Raw genomic sequence first — 23,243 nt, 5'->3', positions numbered from 1 at the left:
AGTTCTTTTGGCCTGAGAATGCGGGAGTCGTGTTGGGTGGACAGCGCTCGCTTCCTTGTCTGCTGGCGGGTTCGCGAGTCCGCTCGGTGAGCCGACCACTCATTCGTTCACTTTTTAAAGTTTATTTTTTTTATAGTGTTTATTTATTTTTACTTGTTGACAGTTTTGATTTATTTATTTATTTATGGCTGTGTTGGGTCTTCGTTTCTGTGCGAGGGCCTTCTCTAGTTGTGGCAAGCGGGGGCCACTCTTCATCGCGATGCGCGGGCCTCTCACTATCACGGTCTCTCTCGTTGCGGAGCACAGGCTCTAGACGCGCAGGCTCAGTAAGTGTGGCTCACGGGCCCAGTCGCTCCGCGGCATGTGGGATCCTCCCAGACCAGGGCGCGAACCCGTGTCCCGTATTCTCAACCACTGCGCCACCAGGGAAGCCCTTAAAGTTTATTTTTATTTCTGTTCGCAACTCATGTTAGTTGCAGTAGAGAGTACAAAGATCGCTTGTCATTTGGCCCGGCTAATGCCAAGTTACTTAAACCTTGGAAACATTTGTGTAGGGCTTCAAGAGTGCCGTGCACTTACAGAGACATTTTACAGGTGTGTCTCCAGTGAAAAATGTTCCAAGTAACTCTGATCCTTTATCACATCCTCGGTGTTTACTTTGTCTGCGCCAACTCTCATACACAAGAGTACGCCAAAAATACTTCAAAATCTCCTCTCTTGCCCTCTTGAGCACCTTTGGTGGACTCTTTCCATAGCCTATATAGGCTCTTCTGGCCGTCTCTCCTGTCGAATGAGGGCGACGGGAAGATAATCATTTTGACTTCAGCTAAAGATTTGAGAGATTGAGACCAGCAATAGTGATAGACGAAGCCACAAGGCGGGAGTCAAAGTGAATGCCAGCCTAAGGGATTTGTATTTGGAACATAGCGACATTCCTGTGGCTGCAAATGTTCAGGAAGTGTCGGTAGGGAAAGAACTGGAGGCAGGGGACCAGCTGGAAGGTTGAAGGTCTAGACCAGGAAACCACAGCGGGAATCGCATCTTCTCAGTTCTTATCAGTCTTCCGTCGGCCACCTTGCCCCCTTGGCAGCCTCCTCTTCATGATTCTCGTCCCTGGCGCCAAGGCACTCTATCCTTTTGCTTCTCTTTCTGCCTTTTGACTGCTTCTTCTTCGCCCGCTGTGCTTCACTCCCCTCTTCCTAACAGTGGATATTCCTCAAAGTTCCATTACCTGGCCAAGAATTAGCACTGGAAGGTTAGCTTCTGGGGACGCAGGCTCACCCTTGTACCCAGCTGTATCCCGACCATCTCAACAGTGCCTGGCTCATTAATAAATATGTGTTAAATGAATGAAAGGTCTGTTAACACCACCATCCTTCCCCTCATGCAGCATCAAAGTCTCGGAGCTGTCTTTGAAACTTCATCTTTTCTCCATGAATCCAATCATTTGTAACTCAAAGTATCACCTGGACAATGCTGCTTCTGTTTCCATGGCTCCCTCTCTGCCTGTCAGACCCTCATTAAGTCTCACCCACGTTAGAATTACAACATTTTAGGTGGACTGCCGCTTTCTCCATCCCATCACGCATGTCACTACCAGATCCATCTGAGGCACACCCTGAGCTCGCATCTCTCTACCAAAGAGGCTTTGGTGAGTCTCTGGTATCTAGTCTAGAAATTCCACCATGGGCCAAACACTATTTTTTTTTTAATTTATTAATTTATTTATTTATTTTTGGCTGCATTGGGTCTTGGTTGCCGCACGCGGGCTTTCGCTAGTTGCGGCGAGCGGGCGCTACTCTTCGTTGCGGGGTGCGAACTTCTCTCACCAGGGAAGCCTCAACTGTGGGTTTCTCATATTGATCCATGCTCTTTATTAGGTTGAGAAACTTCCCTTCTTTTCCTAGTTTGCTGAGAATTTTTATCAGAAATGGATATTGGATTTTATCAAAGTGCCTATTGAAATAATTACATGGTTTTACTTTTTTAGTTTATTTATATGGTGAATTACCTTGATTGATTTTCTAATGTTAAAACAGCCTTGCACTCCTGGAATAAATCTCACTTGGTTATGACGTATTATATTTTTATGTATTACATGGTACATATATATGTTTATATTATTGAATGTGGTTTGTTAAATTTTTGTTTAGAATTTTTGCATCTGTGTTCTTGAGGGGTATTGGTCTATAGTGTAACCGAGCAGGGCCCCATGGGGCCTTCCCAGAACATGCCTTCCCCCACATCCTCTGCTTTAGCTCCTCTCTGAAGTACCTACATAATAGTAATTTTTTTTTCAGTTTCTATTCACAAAGAAAAAGCTCCAGTCCATCTTCTAATGTTTTTGAAAAACTCCTGACATTACAGAACTCAACTGAAATGTATTAATATTCCACTCTTACATTTCCATGACAAACAAAAGAATTTCATGAGCCAGAACAAACAAGCAAGCCAGGGTAGATAATAGTATTTGATGCAAATTTCCTGCGCTGTTTTGCAGATGTGAAAACCCCCCACCAAATGGAAAAACTACTTGCTGACCATGAGCACAGACCCCCAGGCCTCCTGGAGCCTAAGGACTGATAATCTTAACCCCTGTGACACCGCCCTGCTGCCTCACCATCAGCCCATCACAGAGTTGTGCACAAGCTGACAGTACCCTGTGACAGCCCCGCCTCACCTGCCCTTTAAAAATGCTTTGCCAAAACCCTTCAGGGAGCTTGAGACTTTTCAGGGCATGAACCGCCTCATCTCCTTCATGGTCTTGCAATAAACTTTTCTCTGCTCCAAACTCCTTATTTAGTTTTGTTATGTGGCAATGCTGGTCTCATAGACCAATTCTATGGTCCTGTAACACGGAAGAGCAAAATCCGACTCCATGTTGGATCTGTTTCTTTTACTTTAACCTTTGCTACTTTAACCTTTGCTTTTCATTTACTTTTATTATTATAATCATACACAATGGCCTGCCTCAGGGAACCCTACCCCTCTGCCTGAATGTTAAACTAAAGGACCTTTGTTCAGCTCTCAGGGAGACAATCTGACCCTGCCCACCTGTGAATGGCTGCAGCAAAGAAGAAATTGACACATCCCCTCCCCCATGCTGGCCAAGCCAGGAGATATTTTGTGAAATTAATGGCCTTCTTACTTTACTTCCTCAACTCTTCCCCCTCTCTGTTCTGTAAAAGAAACTGGTATCCAGACCTCGATAAGATTTTTTGGGGAGACGCTAGTCTGTCATCTTCTTGGTCTGCTGGCTTTCTGAATGAAGTCGCTATTCCTTGCCTGAATACCTTGTCTCCCTATTTACTGGCTTGTCGGTGTGACGAGCAGAGTGAGCCTGGACTCGGTAACAGTCTCATCATAGAGTGAATTAGGAAATTCCCTATGCTTCTACTGCAGTATATTGTATCTATATTCCAGAATATTTTCTGGAATGATAATTGGTAGTACTTCTTTTTCCAATGTTTGGTACATTTATCAGTGAAGTTATCTGGGTTTGAGGTTTTATTTGTGGGAAAGTTTGCATTGCAAATTTAATTTTAATTTAAAATACATAGGTTATTTCTATTCAGCTTATTTATTTATTCTTGATTAAACTCTAGTAGTTTGCATCTTTTAAGAAATTTGTCCATTTCATCTAAGTTGTAGAATATATTGGCATAAACTTGTTCATGATATTCTCTTATACTTTTAATATCTATAGAACCTGTAGTGATGCCACTTCTCTCATTGCTGATATTGGTCATTTCTTCTCTCTCTCTCTCTTTTTCTTTTTTTTCTGATCAGTTTGGCTAGAGCTTTATCAAGTTGATTCAGTTTTTCAAAGAACGAGCTTTTGGGTTCATTGATTATCTCTATTGTTTGTCTATTTTCTATTTCATTGATATCTATTCTAAAATAAGCCTACCTGCAGGTAGACCACTCACCACCATTTTTATTTTTCAGACATTTATCTGAACCTTTTCCAGTCACCAAGGTAAATGGTGACTAAGCAAGTGTCACCAGTTATAGTTTGGGTGTCCTGGACGGAGCCATCTGATACAGATGATACAGATCTTGATAGAGTGTGAGACAGATACAGAGATTCCTGAAGGAGGGTACCAGGCCTATTGGGGCAATCCCACAGCAGACGTCTAAACAGAGTACTGTGGAAGCCCAGAGAAAAGAGAAAGCAGTCCCAGCAGAGTGCTTCGCGCAAACATTGGGCGGGTAACCCTATTATGTGACATATCTAGAGAAAGCAATTTAAAATAGATGACAAACACATTCCATCAGTCCCTAGAATGGGAGGTGGGGTTGTCAATCTTATCTCAATATTACGGAAGCCTCAGAGGGTTTGGAAATGGAATAAGACAAGCAGTAACATCAAGCATTGCAGAGACTCTTGTTGACCTCAAGTTCACTGCCAGTGAGGAGGTCAGTGGCAAGGTGCTTCAAATCTTTCCTTGGAATCCGGGATGCCAATCACTTTCTGGGCAAAGAGTCTTTGGTACTCGGAAGATAAAATCCAAATTTTCCTTTGGGACAAATTTCAAAACTACCAGCTTTATTGAAACTTACCCTCTTTTTTTATCATTCTGAGTCCTTAGGTTCCAAGAGCATTGCTTAATAATTCTGTTTCTAAAAGGGCATTGCAGTGCAATGTCTCTGCTCATGGTAAAGATCAAAAGCTATCTCATCTGGAAAACATACTACTACCTGTTTCAGCAAATTCTCATTCATTATCATCCTTATGAGTAATTCATTGGCAATGAGTATAATTTTTTTTTTTTTTATGAATGTCTAAATACACGCCCTCTCCTGAGGCAGGTTTTGTGCCTGTACTTATGCCGCTCCTGTTACATGAGCTTAGAATCCAGACAGCTGGATTGCTCTGGGCTGCAGTTAACAGATGGCTCCTGCGATTTTAACCGGCTTCCTTCCTCTGTGCATGTGTCTGCTGCTGACACCTGGCTTTGCTGAGGCAGGCAAGCTGCTGGTAGTACCCATGGATGGGAGCCACTGGTTTACCATGCGTCCGGTCGTGGAGAAACTTGCCCACAAAGGGCATGAGGTGGTCTTAGTCATACCAGAGGTGAATTGGTACCTGGGAAGTTCATTCAATCTTACGGTAAAGACTTATTCCACGTCTTACACTCTGGAGAATTTGAATAGTGAGTTCCAGAAGTTCTCCGATTTTCACTGGAAAACTCAGCCACGAAGTTTACTTCATATGTTGCTGAATCCGTCCAACAAAGCTTTTGACTACCTTTTTTCACATTGTAAGAGTTTGTTTGAGGACACAAAATTAGTAAAATACTTAAAAGAGAGATCTTTTGATGCAGTGTTTCTAGATCCTTTTGATATGTGTGGCTTAATTGTAGCCAAATATCTTTCACTCCCATCCGTGGTCTTCACCAGGGGAGTCTTTTGCCATTATCTTGAAGAAAGCACTCAGTGTCCCATCGCTCTTTCTTACGTTCCTAGAGATTTCTCAGGGTTCTCTGATGTCATGACTTTCGGACAGAGACTGTGGAATCATATCCGGCACTTGGAGGAACGTTTATTTTGCCACTATTTTTTCAAAAATGTTTTAGAAATTGCCTCTGAGATTCTACAGACAACTGTCACGGCATCTGATCTCTTCAGCCAAATATCAATTTGGTTGTTACGACGTGACTTTGTTTTGAACTATCCCAGACCTGTGATGCCCAACATGGTCTTCATCGGTGGAATCAATTGCGCTGAGGCAAAGCCGTTGTCAAAGGTAAGTTACTTCTCCTTTAGCATATTAAGAATTAATCAGGCTTTGGACATTAAAAAAAAAAAGATTCCTGGGCTTCCCTGGTGGCGCAGCGGTTGAGAGTCCGCCTGCCGATGCAGGGGACGCGGGTTCGTGCCCCGGTCCGGGAAGATCCCACATGCCGCGGAGCGGCTGGGCCCGTGAGCCGTGGCTGCTGGGCCTGCGTGTCCGGAGCCTGTGCTCCACAGCGGGAGAGGCCACAACAGTGAGAGGCCCGCGTACCGCAAAAAAAAAAAAAAAAAAAAAAAAAGATTCCTTACTAAACTGTGATTTGTCATTTATATCCTTTGCATTTGTAATTTCTCTCCGTTGAACAAACTATTTTGTGCCAGTTCATTTAATTGTGCATCATCAAATTTTACAAAGCTGTCTTCTTTGATATGTATGTGTATACAATTGATGTAATTGTATATAACTTCCAGGCTGCATTTTTAAATCCTGTTTTGGGAAAAATACTGAAAAATACAGTAAGAAATGAAACTTCCCTTTTGTTAATCCAATGCCACCCGCTATAGGAAAATGCTTTTAGCCATTTTGTATGTATCTTTTCCAATTTTTCTTAAATTATTTAATATTATTTAATATAAGTGCATACATCTAATGTAAATTCTCACACCCACTTATTAAAATACAATCTAGTATCAGACTGGATATATTGTTCTTTACCTTGCTTTTTTTCACTTGCCAATAAATTGTGGACATCTACAGTCAGTACATACAAATCTGTCGCTCTTTTTAATGGTTGCATAAAATTCTTTACTTTGGATGTACCATACTTTATTCAACTAACCAATATTGATGGATATTGATAGCTTTTCCCATTTTTTCTTTTATAAGCGAGATTGTATTAACATTCTTCATTTCTTTACCTTCATATATGTCTATGTTTCTATGCTCTTATCTCTGTAAGCTAGAGTCCTTAGAAGTAGTGTTGCTGGGTCAAATAGCATGTACATACTATATTTTAATGAATTCAACAAATTGCTTTCAAAATATTGAACAACCTGACACTTTGGTCAAAAGTATACAAGAGCTCTGTTTTTCTCTACCCCCTCCACCTCCAGAAGTTGTCAAAGTTTAAAATTTTTAGCAAAATAATTCTGCATAGCTGCATCAATTTTTGTTTCCTATTTTCTTAGATATACTGGCCATTTGTATTTCCTCCTTTGTGAGTTATGTTTTCACATTCTCTAATCATTTTTATAGAACTTTCTTTTTATAGCTAATTATTATGTCTCTTGAGTATTAGCAGTATCAATACTTAGTTTTTTATATGTGCTGCAAATATTTTTTTCCTGGGCTGTCTTTCATCTTTCCTCATACGGGACTTTCATTTTTGGGTAGTCAAACTGGTTGACTTTTCCTTTAATGGTTTCTGGATTTCAGCTTGTTTAGATCTTTCCAAGTCTGACATATAGAATCATTTTTTTCCGTATTATGTCTTAATATTTTAATTCCACCAATGTTAATAGTTTTATTTCTTACAATAAGAACTTTGCATGGTATAAGGATCTAACTTCATTATTTTTCCTAAATGGGTAGTCCATTATCCCAACATCATTTAATAAAAAATCCTCCTTCATTCATTGAATTGAAATGCATCATTATCATATTTTAGATTCCCATATTTATTTGCATCTGCTTTTGTACTTCCAGTCTTTCTCCACTGATTTATTTATCTATTCATGTGCCACAGCCATATTTTGATTATAGTAGCTTTGTAGTAAGTTTTAATATCTGGTAGGGCATGCCCCATACTCATTATTCTTTTTTTTCCAAGTTTTCTTAGTGATTCTTATAATTTATTCTCCTTCACAAAATTGAAAATTGTTTTATCTAGTCCAAAATATAAAAATAAACCATTAGGATTCTGTTAATATGATGTAAAATATTTTTACTCATTTGAGAAAGGGAGATTGACTAGCTATTAGTATTAGGGAAAGGAGCCCCATTGTTAGGGTCAGTAATGGTGCGGATAGGGAGTCCGAAAAGAATATTAATGAGAAATTAAGGCTATTGTCATTGAATTGATTAAGGAGAAGTAAGCTTGTGAGACTAATTAGCAGACTATGGGTTGTGGAGTTAATTCAGATTGTGTTGCTTTTTGCTAGTCAAATTAGGGGTATGAGTATAATTGTGGGGATAATAAATTTTAGCGTTGGAGGAGGTTAAGGTTTCGTACGTAATCGGTGCCATAGGTATTTGATACTGTTACTAATCAGGGTAATCTGCGTGCTGCTTCGCAGGCTGCGAACACCAGCAGGATGATTGGTATTATGCTGGCTGAGGTCAAGTGTGAATTTAGGATTGTAAGGGTCGCCAGGATGAATAGGGATAATATTATGCCTTCTAGACATAGTAGTGAGGATACTAGGTGGACTAGATATATTAGTAATCCTATAAGGGGTATAGTGAAAGCTATAATAATATTTATACACACTAAAGACACTTGGTAATTATGAGTTTAGTCATAATCTAATGAGTCAAAATAATTTGTTTTGTTTTAAACTAAATACAGTTTAGTTCAGTCCACTCCAGTCCTTATTGAGCTCACTGTAGGCCAGACTAATTGCCAATAATGAGATTAAAAGTAAAACCATGGTGAGTATTGTTTTTAGATTACTTGTTTGAGTTGCTCAGGGGAGGGGCAGTAGGAGGGCAATTTCTAGGTGGAAAAGGAGGAATGTGATTGCTACTAGGAAAAATTTTATGGAAAAAGGCAGGCGGGCGAATCCTATAAGGTCAAATCCGCATTCATAAGGGCTTGTTTTCTCTGCGTACATGTTTAGCTGGGGGAGTCAGAAGGCGATGAGTACAAGCAATGAAGCCAGTGCAGTATGTGTTAATAGGGTCAGTACTAAGTTTTTTATTCTTTTTCGGGGTGTACCGAAACTAACTGATTACAAGTCAGTTGCGTTAATTAATACTATAAGAATTATGCGCCTCATCGATAGATAGATACGAAAAGGAAGAGTCATAAAACATCTACAGAATGTCAGTATCAAGCAGCGGCTTCAAAGCCAAAGTGGTGGTTGGATGTGAAGTGGAATTTTAATTGGTGCAGGAAACAAACAATAAGGAAGGTGGACACAGTGATTATGCACAGTCCGTGGAACCCTGTGGCCAGGAAGAAAGTTGACCCATATACCCCATCTGAGATCGTACATGGGGCTTTGTAATACTATGAAGCTTGTAGGGGTGTGAAATAGACACCAAGGGCAATTGTAATAAAGAGGGCTCGGAGTATGTGCTTGCGATTTCCTTCCATAAAGCTGTGGTGGGCCCAGGTGATAGACACCCAGAGACTAATAGCACAGAAGTGTTGAGAAGCGGCACCTCTAGGGGGTTTGGAGGGCGAATGCCTGTTGGCGCCCAGCACCCGCCTAATTCAGGGGTAGGGGCGAGGCTTGAGTGATAGAAGGCTCAAAAGAAGCCGGTAAAAAAGAGGACTTCTGAGACGATAAATAAGATTATTCCGTATCAAAGTCCCTTTTGGACGATTGGTGTGTGATGGCCCTGGAAGGTGCTTTCTCGAATAACATCTCGTCATCACTGATATATTGTTAGAGTGTTGGTTAGTAGGCCTAATATTAGTAGAATTATTGAGTTAAGTGGAATCACGTGATTAGGCCCGACGTTATGCGGAGGGTTGAAAGGGCTCCTGTAAGGGGTCAAGGACTGGGGTTTACTATGTGGTACGCATGGGTCTGGTGGGTCATTATGTGTTGTCATGCAGATATAGGCTTACTAAGAGGGTAAATACATAGGCTGGAATTATAGCAACAGCAAATTCGAGGATAGTGAGTAGGGAGAGAACAACGAATGTAATGAAAGCCGTGATGGTGTTGATGCTTATTAGCGCTAAGATTGGTCCTCCGATTAGATGTATTAATACATGACCTGCTGTAATATTGGCTGTTAATCGCACAGCTAGTGGACCGCCTGGATAAACAGGCTGATAGCTGGATAATCACTAGTGGGTGTGCCTTGTGCTAAGAAGTGGGCCAAAAATGCTTTTGTTTTGTTACGGAAACCTGTAATCACGGTGCCGGCTCATAGGGGAATGGCTGTTCCACATTTATTGAGAGCTGCAAGGTGGGTGTAAACGGGTGGGGTAGTAGTCCCAGAAGGTTGGTTGACCCAGTAAATAGAATGAGAGACATCTTTTTGCTATGCTTTTCCTATTCAGAATATAGTACTTCTCTTTACTTATTCAGATCTTGTTTTAAGTCTACCAATGAAAATTTGCATTTTTCTTTGTATGTCTTTTATTTTTTCTTATTAAAATTAATTCCTAGGCATTTTATTACCTTGGAAACTATTGTGAACAGAGTATATTTTCATTTCTATTTTGAAGTGGAAATTAAAGTATAGCTTTGCTTTTTGCACATTTATCTTGATCTAGCCATACTACTAATTACTCTTAGTAGTTTGTAAGTTTTTTTAGGTATACAATACCATCTGCAAATAATAACCTTCCATATTCATACCTCTTATTTTGTTTCACTGAAACATATACCTTCAAAACATCATTGAGTCATTAGTTCAATAACAATTATTCAATAGTTTATGAATAATGTTGAATAGTTGGTCCAGACAGTTTGAATTGGAGTTCAATCACTTGCAATTGAAAAGGTATTTTCAAATACAGGAGTAATATTCCTGGCAAATGCAGAGTCTCTAAATCCAGATGATATGCTTATCTCACCCTATCATTTTATTAGGGAAGTACTATTGATTTTTATCTATTGATCTGGCTCCTTGTAAGGCTCAGTATGTTTTATAATATAGTCATATTCTTTCACATATTGGGGGTCTTACTTTCCCCTTCGAACTAAGGAGAGGTTACAGATGGATTATGTACTCAGTGAATATATGTTATGGACACTCTGCTTATGTAACTCCTACTACTTAGAGCATGAATCAAGTCTGGCTAGGACAGCATTTTATAAGGGCCTCTGTTCACCTTGCCTTGCCCACTGGGGACCCCTGGATCCTCACATAGCTGAGGAAGTTTCACCCAGACTGGGTACACACACACACACACACAGATGATAATGTTGGATTTATTTAGCATGACTGAATGCAAGAAAATGAGAATCAAAATATTGGTTGGGCTGTAGAATGTACAGCCTTGTATAAAGCACCCCATTTTTATGAGGAAATTTTTTTGGAATAAAAATAATTAAGCACTTATCATCATACATGTGCTAAAAGTGAATTTAAGTGTTTTTGGAGCAGAGAACATATTATTTTGTTTGTGTAAATTCAAGATGTTATATCAGGCAAACTTTATGTAAAGGGCCAGAAAGTCAATGTTTTAGATTTTTCATGCCAATAAATACCCCAGCTCTGACACTTAGCAGTGACATCACCTTGGGTAAGAACCACTGTTTCTAAATAGTTTAAATAGGGATAAAATAGTAGCACCACACACAGCTCTTTTCCAGATCAGAAACGATAATGCATGTAGAGTGCCAGATGTGTGGCAAAGAATCAGTGACAGCTGTAACTGCCATAACTGCGTGGTGCTAGGTATTTCCCAGTACGATTATTTCCAACCTTCACAATATTAACAGTAACGATGAGATCAGGCTCTTTTCAAAACAACATGATCAGATGTCAATATTCTCCTCTTGTTGGGAGCCTCCTATGAATTATTTAACCCTCAGATGGATAGAGTCCCCTTAGGGGGAGTTTAGAAATTAAATATAACAAAAGCCAACATGGGTTGACATTGTTATTAGCCCCATTTTGCAGATAATGAAACTGAGGCACAGAGAGGTTGAGTGAGTTGCCCATGGTCACAGCTCTGGTAAGTGGGGAAGGCAGGATTCCAATGCAGACATTCTTTTTTTAAAAAAATTACAACATAATTCACCCTTTTAAAATATACAACCAATGGTCTTTAGTATATTCGAAGATATGAATAATCATCATCGTTGTCTAATTCTAGGTCACTTCCTCACTCCAAAAGGACACCCCATGTCCCTTGGCAGTCACTCCCCCTCTTCTCCAGCCCCTGGCAACCACTAATCTACTTTTTGTCTCTGTGGATTTGCCTGTTCCGGATACAGTAAGTCCCCTACATTCAAATGAGCTCCTTTTTGAGAGCGTATTCATAAGTCCAAATTGTTCATAAGTCCAACATAGTTAGCCTGGGTACCCAACTAACACAATCGGCTATATAGTACTGTACTGTAATAGGTTTATAATACTTTTCACACAAATAATACATAAAAAACAAACACAAAAAATAAAGAAAAAAATTTTAATCTTATATAGTACCTTGAAAGTACAGTAGTACAGTACAACAGCTGGCATACAGGGGTGGGCATCGAGTGAACAGGCAAGAAGAGTTACTGACTAGAGGAGGGAGAGGAGGTGGGAGATGGTAGAGCTGAAGGGTCGTCAGCAATAGGAGATGGAGGGCCAGATGCAATTTCACTCACTCACATCCTGGGTTTGAAATAAAGATACTGTACTACTGTACTTTATACAGTACTGTACAGTAAAGTACACAAAAGCACAACCACTTGTAGAGGATACATGCATGTGACAACATACGCCAGACACATGAACTAACTTACGTGACTGGACATGCAAACGCACGTTCTCATCTTTGAAAGTTCGCAACTTGAAGGTTCGTATGTAGGTTCTTCTGTATTTCAGAAGAATGGAATCGTACAATACATGGTTCTTTGTGACTGCCTTCTTTCATTTACTTTTCAGGGTTCATTCATTTTGTAGAATGGATTGGTATTTCCCTCCTTTTTATGGCTGAATAATATTCCTTTCTATGGGTATACATATCTATTCATCTGTTCATCAGGTGATGGACATTTGGGCTGTTTTCACTATTTTAGCTATTACGACTAATGCTGCTATGAACATTCATGTACAATGAGTCCAGACATAGAGCTTTCAGAGGCCAAGGGCCTAACCTTTCCCCTAACTGCCTACCTGTGCAGACTGGAAACTCTTGGGAAGCACCCTGCCTGTGACCTTTGCGGAAGTTATATGCAGTGAAATTTGCCCAGGGTGGGCTTGACTAACATCTCATGGTCTCTGATCTCTCAGTGGACATGACATTTGTTGGCTTTGTGGTGCTACAGAATAACATGCAGTTGGCTTTTTTTTGTTATTTAGCATAAAAAGTCCTTCATTGAACAGATATCTATTTAAAAAAAATTTTATTAGAGTAGTTGATTTACAATGTTGTGTTACTTTCTGCTGTACAGCAAAATGAATCAGTTATACATATACATATATCCACTCTTTTTTAGATTTCTTTCCAATATAGGTCATTACAGAGTCTTGGGTAGAGTCCCCTGTGCTATATAGTAGGTTTTTATTAGTTACCTATTTTATATACAGTGGAGTGGATATGTCAATCCCACTCTCCCAATTTATCCCTGCCCCTTTTCTCCCTCCCCGGTAACCATAAAATTGTTTTCTACATCTGTGACTATTTTTGTTTTATAAATAAGTTCATTTGTACCATTTTTTTAGATTCCACATATAAGCAATATCATATGATATTTGTCCTCCTCTGTCTGACTTCACTTAGTATGACAATGTCTAGGTCCATGCATGTTGCTGCAAATGGCATTATTTTGTTCTATTTTTATGGCTGAGTAATATTCCATTGTACATATGTACCATACCTTCTTTATCCATTCCTCTGTTGGTGAACATTAGGTTGCTTCCATGACCTGGCTATTGTAAATAATGCTGCAATGAACATTGGGGTGCATGTATCTTTTCGAATTATGGTTTTCTTCAGATATATGCCCAAGAGTGGGATTGCTGGATCATATGGTAGCTGTATTTTTAGTTTCTTAAGGAACCTCTATACTGTTCTCCATAGTGGCTGTTGCCACTTTACATTCCCACCAACAGTGTAGAAAGGGTTCCCTTTTCTCCACACCCTCTCCAGCATTTATTGTTTGTAGATTTTTTTTTCTACATCTTTATTGGAGTATAATTGCTTTACAATGGTGTGTTAGTTTCCGCTGTACAACAAAGTGAATCAGCTATATGTATACATATATCCCCATATCCCCTCCCTCTTGAGCCTCCCTCCCACCCTCCCTGTCCCACCCCTCTAGGTCGTCACAAAGCATCGAGCTGTCCTATGCAGCAGCTTCCCGCTAGCCATCCATTTTACATTTGGTAGTGTATACATGTCAGTGCTACTCTCTCACTTCATCCCAGCTTCCCCTTCCCCCACTGTGTCCTCAAGTTCCTTCTCTATGTCTGCATCTTTATTCCTGCCCTGCCACTAGGTTCATCAGTACCGTGTTTTAGATTCCATATACATGTGTTACCATACGGTATTTGTTTTTCTCTTTCTGACTTACTTCACTCTGTATGACAGACTCTAGGTCCATCCACTTCACTACAAATAACTCAATTTCATTTCTTTTCATGGCTGAGTAATATTCCATTGTATATATGTGCCACATCTTCTTTATCCATTCATCTGTCAATGGACACTTAGTTTGCTTCCATGTCCTGGCTATTGTAAATAGAGCTGCAGTGAACATTGGTGTACATGACTCTTTTTGAATTATGGTTTTCTCAGGGTATATGCCCAGTAGGGGTATTGCTGGGTCATATGGTAGCTCTATTTTTAGTTTTTTATGCAACCTCCATACTATTCTCCATAGTGGCTGTATCAGTTTACGTTCCCACCAACAGTGCAAGAGGGTTCCCTTTTCTCCACACCCTCTCCAGCATTTATTGTTTGTATATTTTTTGATGATGGCCATTCTGACCGGTGTGAGGTGAATTAAATTAATTAATTAATTATTTTTAAAAATTTATTTATTTTGTTTATTTATTTTTGGCTGTGTTGGGTCTTCGTTGCTGCATGCGGGCTTTCTCTAGTTGTGGTAAGCAAGGGCTACTCTTCGTTACGGTGCACGGGCTTCTCATTGCGGTGGCTTCTCTTGTTGTGGAGCATGGGCTCTAGGCGCACGGCCTTCAGTAGTTGTGGCACGTGGGCTCACTAGTTGTGGCTCACGGGCTCCAGAGCACAGGTCCAGCAGTTGTGGTGCACGGGCTTAGTTGCTCTGCGGCATGTGGGATCTTCTGGGATCAGGGATCGAACCCGTGTTCCCTGCATTGGCAGGCGGATTCTCAACCACTGAGCCACCAGGGAAGCTCGAGGTGAATTTTAGATGTCAATAAGTATTAAAAATTTACTCCCCTCCAGCAATGTATAAGTATACCCTTTTCTTCAAATTCTTGCTCACACTTATCTTCAGACTTTAGGTTTTTGCCAGTCCAATAGGTGAAAAATATCTCAAGGTTATCTTAATTTGCATTTCCCTCATTAACTGTTTATCTTTTTTTAAAAAATTAAGTTGTTTGACCAGTGAAGAAGAGAGCTGGAGCTGACCTCCCTCAATGAATATAACTGATGCAACCTCTGATTATATTAGCTCTTTGGGTAACCCCACCATATTCTTGACTCAGTGAATTTGTTGGAAGGCTTTTCGTTGCTTGCAATTTTATTGGCTCAAATACTGGGAAAAATCTCAGGGTATACTGATGACACCAGGACCCATTTTTCACCTTTAATTCTTGTATCTGCTTCTGATGATATCCTTCTGGGTGTCATGATACCCAAGCACCTGGGGCTCTAGCCGGAGTCCTTTTCCCAGGATTCCTAGTAAAGTTCTTCTGCCTCACTGGGTCTCATTAAGTGGCACGTCCATCTCTGCACGAATCACTGTGGCCGAAGGGATGAGATGTGCTAATCGGTTGAGGCCTAGGTCACATGTTCTATCCCAGAGCAGCTCACGTGGAGCCTCACCTGAAGTCCAGGGGAGGTCTCTGGGATGAGTCACTTCCTAATGACTTTCCACACTGGACAAATGAAAGATGTTTACAATTTAGATGTCAGGTGTTTCATTGCTAGTTTATCTTATAAATCTATTATCATATAGATTTCTCTGTGTCCTAATCTGAGTTTATTTTAGGAAAATGTGGGTAGGTACTAAATAGAAATATCCCCAGGAAAGGATGATGTGTCAGCTTTTAAGGCAATCATTTTGGGGCTTATAAGCGTTTTGTATTTGAAGTCTTTGATCTTTGTTCTCTTTTAGGTATTTTTTTCCCTATTGTGATACTCGTAGATATTTTTAAATTTAAACTTGAAATTTAAAAAATTCCCCAGCAAGTGAAAGAAATGCTATTAGCTATGCGTATTTTTCTTTCTCTATCTTTTTTTTTTTAAGGGCAGCCGTCTCCTTTTTAAATTATTATTATTTATTATTATTTGGCTGCACCACGTGGCATGTGGGATCTTATTTCCCTGACCAGGGGTCAAACCCAAGCCCCCTGCAGTGGAAGCGCAGTCTTTTAACCACTGGACCTCCGGGAAGTCCGGTATTTTTCTATTAATGTTTCTTAGAATATATAGGTCTTTCCATGGTAGATTTTGGTCTTTATCAGTTCTGGAAAGTTTTATTCTTTTGCCATTGCATTGTATATTTTCAATTTATCCTATTTTTAAAACAATTAATGCTATTGAGGTATTATTTACATATAATAAAAGGCACCATTTTAACTGTACATTTCTGAGTTATAATTTTATATACCCATGTAACTGTCACCACAGTCAACATATGGGACACTTCCATCACTCCAGTAACTGGCCTTGTGTTCTATCCCAGTCAACCAACACTTTCCCTAGACCTTAGGCAACCACTGATCTGGTATCTGTCACTGAGATTAGAATAATCTTTAATAGAGTTTCATCTGAATGGAATTATACAAATATGAATGGAAAAAAGCTGCTATGAATATTTGACTACGTGTGTTTATGTGAGTAAATCGTTTTGTATTTCTTGGGTAAATACTTAGAAGCAGGATTGCTGGGTCGTATGGTAGGTGTATGTAAACTTTATAAGGAACAGCCAAACTGCTTTTTAAAGTAATTGTACTAAAAAATAAAAATAAAGTAATTGTACTATTTTACATTCCTGCCTCTGCATTCTTGCTGACACTTGCTATTATCAGTTTTTTATATCTTAACCACTCTTGTGGCTGCGTAGTAGAATTTCATTGTGACTTTAATTTTCATTTCTTTCTTTCTTTCCTTCCTTCCTTCTTTTTTGGTCACACCATGCGGCTTGTGGTATCTCAGTTCCCGGACCAGGGATTGAACCTGGGCCACAGCAGTGAAAGCGCTGAATCCTAACCACTAGGCCACCAAGGGACTCCCTAATTTGCATTTCTTTATGACTGCTGCTGATGAACGTCTTTTCATGTGCTTACTGATCACATGCATATCTTTAAAAAGAAAAGTGTCCCTTCAAATCTTCTGCTCATTTTTATTGGGGTAGTTGCCTTCTTATTTTTGAGCTGTAAGAGTTCTTTATATGCTCTGGATACAAGTCCTTTGTCAGATACATGTTTTGCTGATGTTTTCTCCTGGTGTGTGGTTTATATAATATTTTTAAAATAATGTCTTTCAAAGAGCACACGTTTTAAATTTTGATAAAATCCGACTAATCAATTTTTTAATAGTTTGTACTTTTTGTGTCCTAAGAAATCTTTGCCTACCCTAAGGTATGAAGATTTGGTCCTATGTTTTCTTCAAAACGTTTAAATAGTTTTAGTTTCTCTGTTTAGGTTTATGGGAGTGGCAGTGGGGAATACCATCTCTCAGGGGTCAGGCTCGAGAGATGTCGTTTTCTATTTCTGGCCTTTTTTGGGGTGACCTCACCCACACCCCTGGCTTCAATCACCACCATATCCTGATGGTTCCAAGTCCATCTGTGCAATCCAGGCCCCTCCTCTGCTCCAGATCCGTGAAGCCAACTAGCTTGGACATAACCTCCTGGTGTTTCACAGGCACAAGGAACACAGGCTCCTCCCTCCCCACAGCTCTGCTTCTTCCCAGGGCCCGCATCTCTGTGAAGGTACCACCATCCTCCCAGGGGTCCAGCTTTCCCCAGGGGCTCCAAGTACAAGAAGTGCAAGTAGGGATCAGATGACACCAACGTCTAAGTAAAATGCCACTGCATTAATGTAGAATGGGAGAGAGCCCTTAATGGGACAAGAACAGTCTCACTCCTCTGCAGGTGTGTTCCTGCCCTCACCCCAATACTCACAGATATTTTAATTGGTTTGGGGGAATAGCTCAGGGGCTGAAATATTTCACCCATAGCTAAGAACCCCTTTCTATTGCCCAGTCTACGCACAACGTCCAGATCCAGACCATCCTCCCCTGGGCAGTGTGGGATGCCCTCTGCGGCCCTGTCCCTGCCTTCTCTGGACCCGTCCTTCCTGCGCTGTCCTCTGTGAGTGCCCCCTAGCAGATGCTTCCTCTGCTGCCTCTCACATCTGTTCTGTCTCCAGTGCTTCTGTAACCTTGATTCAGCCCCTCACCTCACACAAACAGCCTCTGAATATGACACCTGGGGTCCAGGTTGACCCCTCTGAACTATTCCCTACTTCTTTGCAAAAGGGACTTTTAAAAAACACAAACTTGGCCAGGCCACAACAACTTTAGTTGTTGCCCGGGACTTCGGGATGAATCTCAAGCCCCCAGCTTGTGGTCCCCAGTTATAGGTTGAATTGTGGCCCCCTCGAAAAAGATACGTTGTAATCCTAACCCTTAGCACCTCAGAATACGAGCTTATTTGGACACTGTGTTTACAGAGGTAGTCGGGTTAATGAGGTCATTTGGGTTGACCCCAATCCCATATGACCAGTGTCCTTATGAAAAGAGATTTAGCCACAGAGACAGACATGCACAGAAGGAAGATAATGTAAAGACACCCGAGGGAAGACGGGAAGAGTGATGCCCCTATAAGCCAAGAAGACAAGGTTGCAGGCAAATACCAGAAGCTGGAAGAGGCGAGGAAAGGTTCTCCTTCAGAGCCTTCAGAGGGAGCGTGGCCTTGCTGACACCTTGATTTGGACCGTGCCCTCAGAATGTGAGACAATAAATTTCTGCTGTTCTAAGTCACCCAGTTTTGGGCACTTCGTTACAGCAGCCCTAGAGGTGAATACAGCCCTCTCCGTTTTCAGCCTCCTGCTTCCCGCGCTTGTATGCTTCGTGAGTTTCCCAAGGTGTACAGTCCTCTTACTGTTAGGAATGCTTCCTGCCATGTCCATGCCTCTGTGCAGGTGGGGCCCATCAAAGCACCAAATATGACTTGCCCTCTTGCAAAAAGCCATAAAAATTGGTGTTGGGAAAGGCAGCCTCATGCACGCAGTGTTTTGGCCCTCACTTGGCGGCATAAGAATGGGCCCTGGCTTAGAACTCTTCCTTACCAAGAGCCTATGCCGGGCTTATCACCTTGTGCGGGAGTGTCTTTCCCTGTTTCAGTTTAGTGACTGCCCTTTTGTCTTTGTTTGAAGTGTGTGCATCTTATGGCACTTGGCCAACTCTACTGTTATATCTGTCCTCCTCGGAGAGGGGATGGAGTCTTTCCACTGCGGCACAGGGGGGATGCATGTAGGCAAATTGCCTTGCATCAGGCATCATGGGAGACGGACTGGCCATGGCAGACTGATGCCCAGTGTTGGAGCTGAACTTGCTCTGTATCTTCTCTGCATAAGTAAAGTGTTGTCCCATCCAGTGCGTGACTGCACCGTGTTCTTCTTGGCGACTCAGATACCGACATGCAGTGGGCAGAGGTGTTTGTACTTCTATTCCTGGTGGCTGGCATAGTGATGATCTTTGCTATTCTCCATGTAGTTGGTGTCCTGCTCTGGGATTGGTGACCAGTGCCCGGTAATCTGCTTGACAGATATGATAGGATATAAGCTGGGAGTAGAGGTCAGAAACTGAGCCTTGGGGGAAAACCTGCAGTTATGTGGCTGGGACAGAAAAAGAGAGCATAGATGTGGCTGTTGGAGGGGAAATAAGAGAATCAGGACCATGGACGCACAGCTTCCAAGGATGATGCAGGGTTGCCAAGGAAACACACCACAGCTTGGTGGAGACATTAGGGGCTTGTCAAGTCCACTGCCCCAGGGTGATGCCGGCTCCCTGGGGGTGATGGGCTGACTGACGTGCTGGCTACTTTCTGGCCACATGGGCACAAGTGGGTTGTGGATAGTCTCCCTGTTGAGAGGTAGGAGCTGGTGCATCGGGCAAGGGCAGAGTTGGAGAGGTGGGTGCTATCATGAGCGGGGAAACTCTCCTCTGGCTCTTGGCCACCCTGGGGCTCCCATGCCATCTGCTGTCTCCTTCATCCCTTTCAACCTCCACTGCTTTGGCTTGCTCTCCAGTGCCTGCAGATAGCCTTTCAAAAAGAAGTATTTCCCGGGAATTCCCTGGTGGTCCAATGGTTAGGACCTGGAGCTCCCACTGCTGGGGCAGAGTTTGATCCCCAGTCAATCCCACAAGCCGTGTGGCAGGGGCAAAAAAAAAAATTTCCCAAGGGATTATAATCATTATGTGTGGGAGCATTGGACTGATAGGAGCTACTCCTACCGGAAGCCAGAAATGCTTCTAGGTGAATTTAAAAATATATATTTTTTTGGTCATATTACAAATCCCAGGGAGATTTTGCTTGGCCTGCCATTACATCTACAGCTTAAATGGGGGCAAAATCAAGAGTGTTGCAATGTTAAATCTTCCCACGCAGGATGTTGTATGCCTCTTCATTTATTTTATTCTAGTCTAGATTGATATCTCTACCTGGAGCAGAGAAAACACCACCACCCTTTCCAATCCCCGAAGTGCACTGTGTATCCTTACTTGGCTTATAGCATCTGTATTAGGTTGAGTGGCAAAGCACGGCAGCTGATCACAGTGAGGAAAGCCAGAATGTTGCCCTGGATACTCACTGACAGGTGTCCATTGCAGTTAGAGCCAGACCAGTAACAGGGGCTACTGAGTTCTTAGCAAATGAAGGGGATACAACTCTCCTAACTTGCTGCTTCTGCCACCAGATAGGGTGTCGCTAGATTCCCTGGTGGCTGTAAACCCAAACAGCAGCTTCTCTTGCTAACAACACTGACAGCAGCTGCAGCAGCAAAAACAGACTTGAAGTCCCACCCTCCCGGCGGCCCTGCTCCCTTCCCTAGCATATCCTTATACCCTGAAAGTATCACGTGAGCAGCCTTGATCCTACACTCTCAAGAAATTCTGCATGGCTGTTTGTGGAAATGAATGGGGGACAGAAACGATGGGATTTAACCTGGGAGTAGAGGACAGAAACTGAGCCTTGGGGAAAACATGCAGTTATGTGGCTGGGACGGAAAGAGGATCCAGAAAGAGAGAGCATAGATGTTGCTGTTGGAGGGGAAATAAGAGAAGCAGGACCCTGGACTCACAGCCTCCAAGGATGGTTAAAGCAAACGCTCCCTGCACAGTGGCAGCTGGTATGACACAGGAGGCGTCTTGGTGTGCAACGTGTTGCTCAGTGGTGGATCCCTAATGGGGGTAACTTTCTCCGAAAGGGAAGCCTCAGCCTGGCCGGTCCTGCGGCCTGGGACAGGATATCGCTATGGCAGAAGCCATGGGTGCAGAAGAGCGTGCTCAGTGAGAGAGAGAGAGCTGGGCAGCCCAAGGAGCCCTCCCGCACCATCCCCAGGGCGGACGGGACACGGAGATGTCCGTATCTTGCTGAGCACGTGTGGGCATCAGTCTCTGTAGCAGGGCCGGACTCATGGGCCCCACCTCAGAAGGTCCCACAGATTATGGAGCCCCTCTGTTCTGGAGGAATGTGTCCTCATCAGGACTTAGGACTGTAAATGACCTTGGAGCAGAATCTGAACATAAACTATAAGTTGTAACAAAGGCCCAGATTAATGTACACCCCAGTCCCTAAACAGAGTAGCAGAAGACTGGAGCCCGCAGCATCAGAAGAGGAATTCAGAGAGCCTGCTCCGAGGCCAGGGGACGGCGCTCTCTGACTCCACTCTGTCATTGCTAAGGGTTGCCTTGTCCATTGACGCCTTAGATAACGGCAACCCTTATTCCATGAGGTAGACACAGAATTCTCAACCAACGCTTCTGCTGTCCTTCCTCCGGAATCCCTCCAGATATTTCCATAGCTGACAGCCACTTGAATAGACTCTGCCCTGAACGTTGCAAGAGGTGTCCCCATGTGGAACGGGAACAAAACGGACAGCCGGCATCCCCTCCCCGCTGAGAGAAAGCCGTCTTGGCAATGTTATATATTTTCCTGGATGTGCTCTGTGTTCACCCATGATTGGGGGAAAGAGTTGAAAGAGTTATCAAATAAGGTCACATCCAGCAGAGAGGTTCTGGCTGGGACTAGGGCATAGGTGACCCCGCAGAGCTCAGTCACAGCCCCATAGAACATGGTTAACAGAGAAATAGGAGGTGATCGAAGGGAATGCGCAGGCACAGCCTTGCTTTGGGCATTGGATGAAAAACAAGAGAGTGAACTAGAATGCTCCCCAGAGGGAGCAGCAGAGTCAGATGAGTTTTTCCAAGATAAGGGGGAGTGGTCTTTCCCTAGGTGAAAGCAGAGGTTATGAAACACGGGGATAGACTTATTCTGTAATGATTAATGTAATGAGGGAGCACTGCCTTCCAATTACATGCCATTTTGCTTAAGAGGCCTGATGATAAGATAAAGAAAACAAATGGCAGGCGGCACAGCCTGAACGGAAAGTCAGCTGCTTTGGGCTTCTGCAGAGATGTCCCTGGGGCTGCAGCTTCCCTGGCAGTTGCTCCCTGGCCTCTTGCTCTGCCTGTGCGTCGGGCGACGGGCCGAGGCTGGGAAGGTGCTGGTGGTCCCCATGGAGGGCAGCCACTGGCTCAGCATGCGGGAGGCCGTGCGGGAGCTCCATGCCAGAGGTCACGAAGCAGTGGTCCTTTCTCCCGAAGTGAATATGCACATCAAGGCAGAGGACTTTTTCACCATGAGAACCTATGCTGTCCCATACACCCAGGATGAATTTGATTACATCATGACAGGCAAAACTCATCTGTTTTTTGAAAGAATACATTTTCTAACACTGTTTTTGGAAACTATGGCCTCTTTGAAAAATGTGTCTTTGGTCTTTCAAAGGTCTTGTGAGGAACTATTGTATAACAGGGACCTGATCAGGCACCTGAATGCCAGTTCCTTTGATGTGGTTTTAACGGACCCCGTTTACCCCTGCGGAGCGGTGCTGGCTAAGTACCTGTCGATTCCAGCTGTGTTTTTTTTGCGTGCCATTCCATGTAACTTAGATACTGAGGGCACAGCGTGCCCAAAGCCTTTTTCGTATGTTCCTAGTTTACTAACAATGAATTCAGACCACATGACATTCTTCCAAAGGGTCAAGAACCTGCTCTACCCTTTGAGCTTCGAGTACATTTGCCAATTTTCTTTTACTCCTTATGCACGTAGGGCCTCTGAGCTTCTTCACAGAGAGGTGTCGCTGGTGGAAATTTTTGACTCTGCATCCATTTGGCTGTTCAGAGGAGACTTTGTGATGGACTACCCCCGGCCAATCATGCCCAACA

General features: G+C 42.4%; 1 protein-coding gene across 1 annotated transcript; it reads left to right on the top strand.

Annotated features, from left to right (window-relative positions):
- The first annotated feature begins 4 nt into the window (after positions 1 to 4).
- LOC137225975 (UDP-glucuronosyltransferase 1A10-like) lies at positions 5 to 18,117 on the top strand. The gene is made up of 4 exons (XM_067739930.1): positions 5 to 86; positions 3,949 to 5,749; positions 11,742 to 11,861; positions 17,995 to 18,117. The coding sequence occupies exons 2-4, from the start codon at positions 4,895 to 4,897 to the stop codon at positions 18,115 to 18,117; spliced, it is 1,098 nt and encodes a 365-aa protein (XP_067596031.1). The 5' UTR covers positions 5 to 86; positions 3,949 to 4,894.
- Positions 18,118 to 23,243: the final 5,126 nt, after the last annotated feature.

Source organism: Pseudorca crassidens, chromosome 6 (assembly GCF_039906515.1).
Source record: "Pseudorca crassidens isolate mPseCra1 chromosome 6, mPseCra1.hap1, whole genome shotgun sequence".
NCBI lineage: Eukaryota > Metazoa > Chordata > Mammalia > Artiodactyla > Delphinidae > Pseudorca > Pseudorca crassidens.
Note: the sequence above shows the minus strand (reverse complement) of the source record. Positions and strands in the feature narration are given on the sequence as shown.

Excerpts from the sequence above, each read along its gene's own strand:
- LOC137225975 (XM_067739930.1), top strand. The coding sequence starts at position 4,895 with ATGGCTCCTGCGATTTTAACCGGCTTCCTTCCTCTGTGCATGTGTCTG. Across the intron at positions 5,750-11,741 it reads AGGCAAAGCCGTTGTCAAAG|GTCACTTCCTCACTCCAAAA; the intron begins GTAAGTTACTTC and ends GTCTAATTCTAG. Across the intron at positions 11,862-17,994 it reads ATTTGCCTGTTCCGGATACA|TCTACGCACAACGTCCAGAT; the intron begins GTAAGTCCCCTA and ends TCTATTGCCCAG.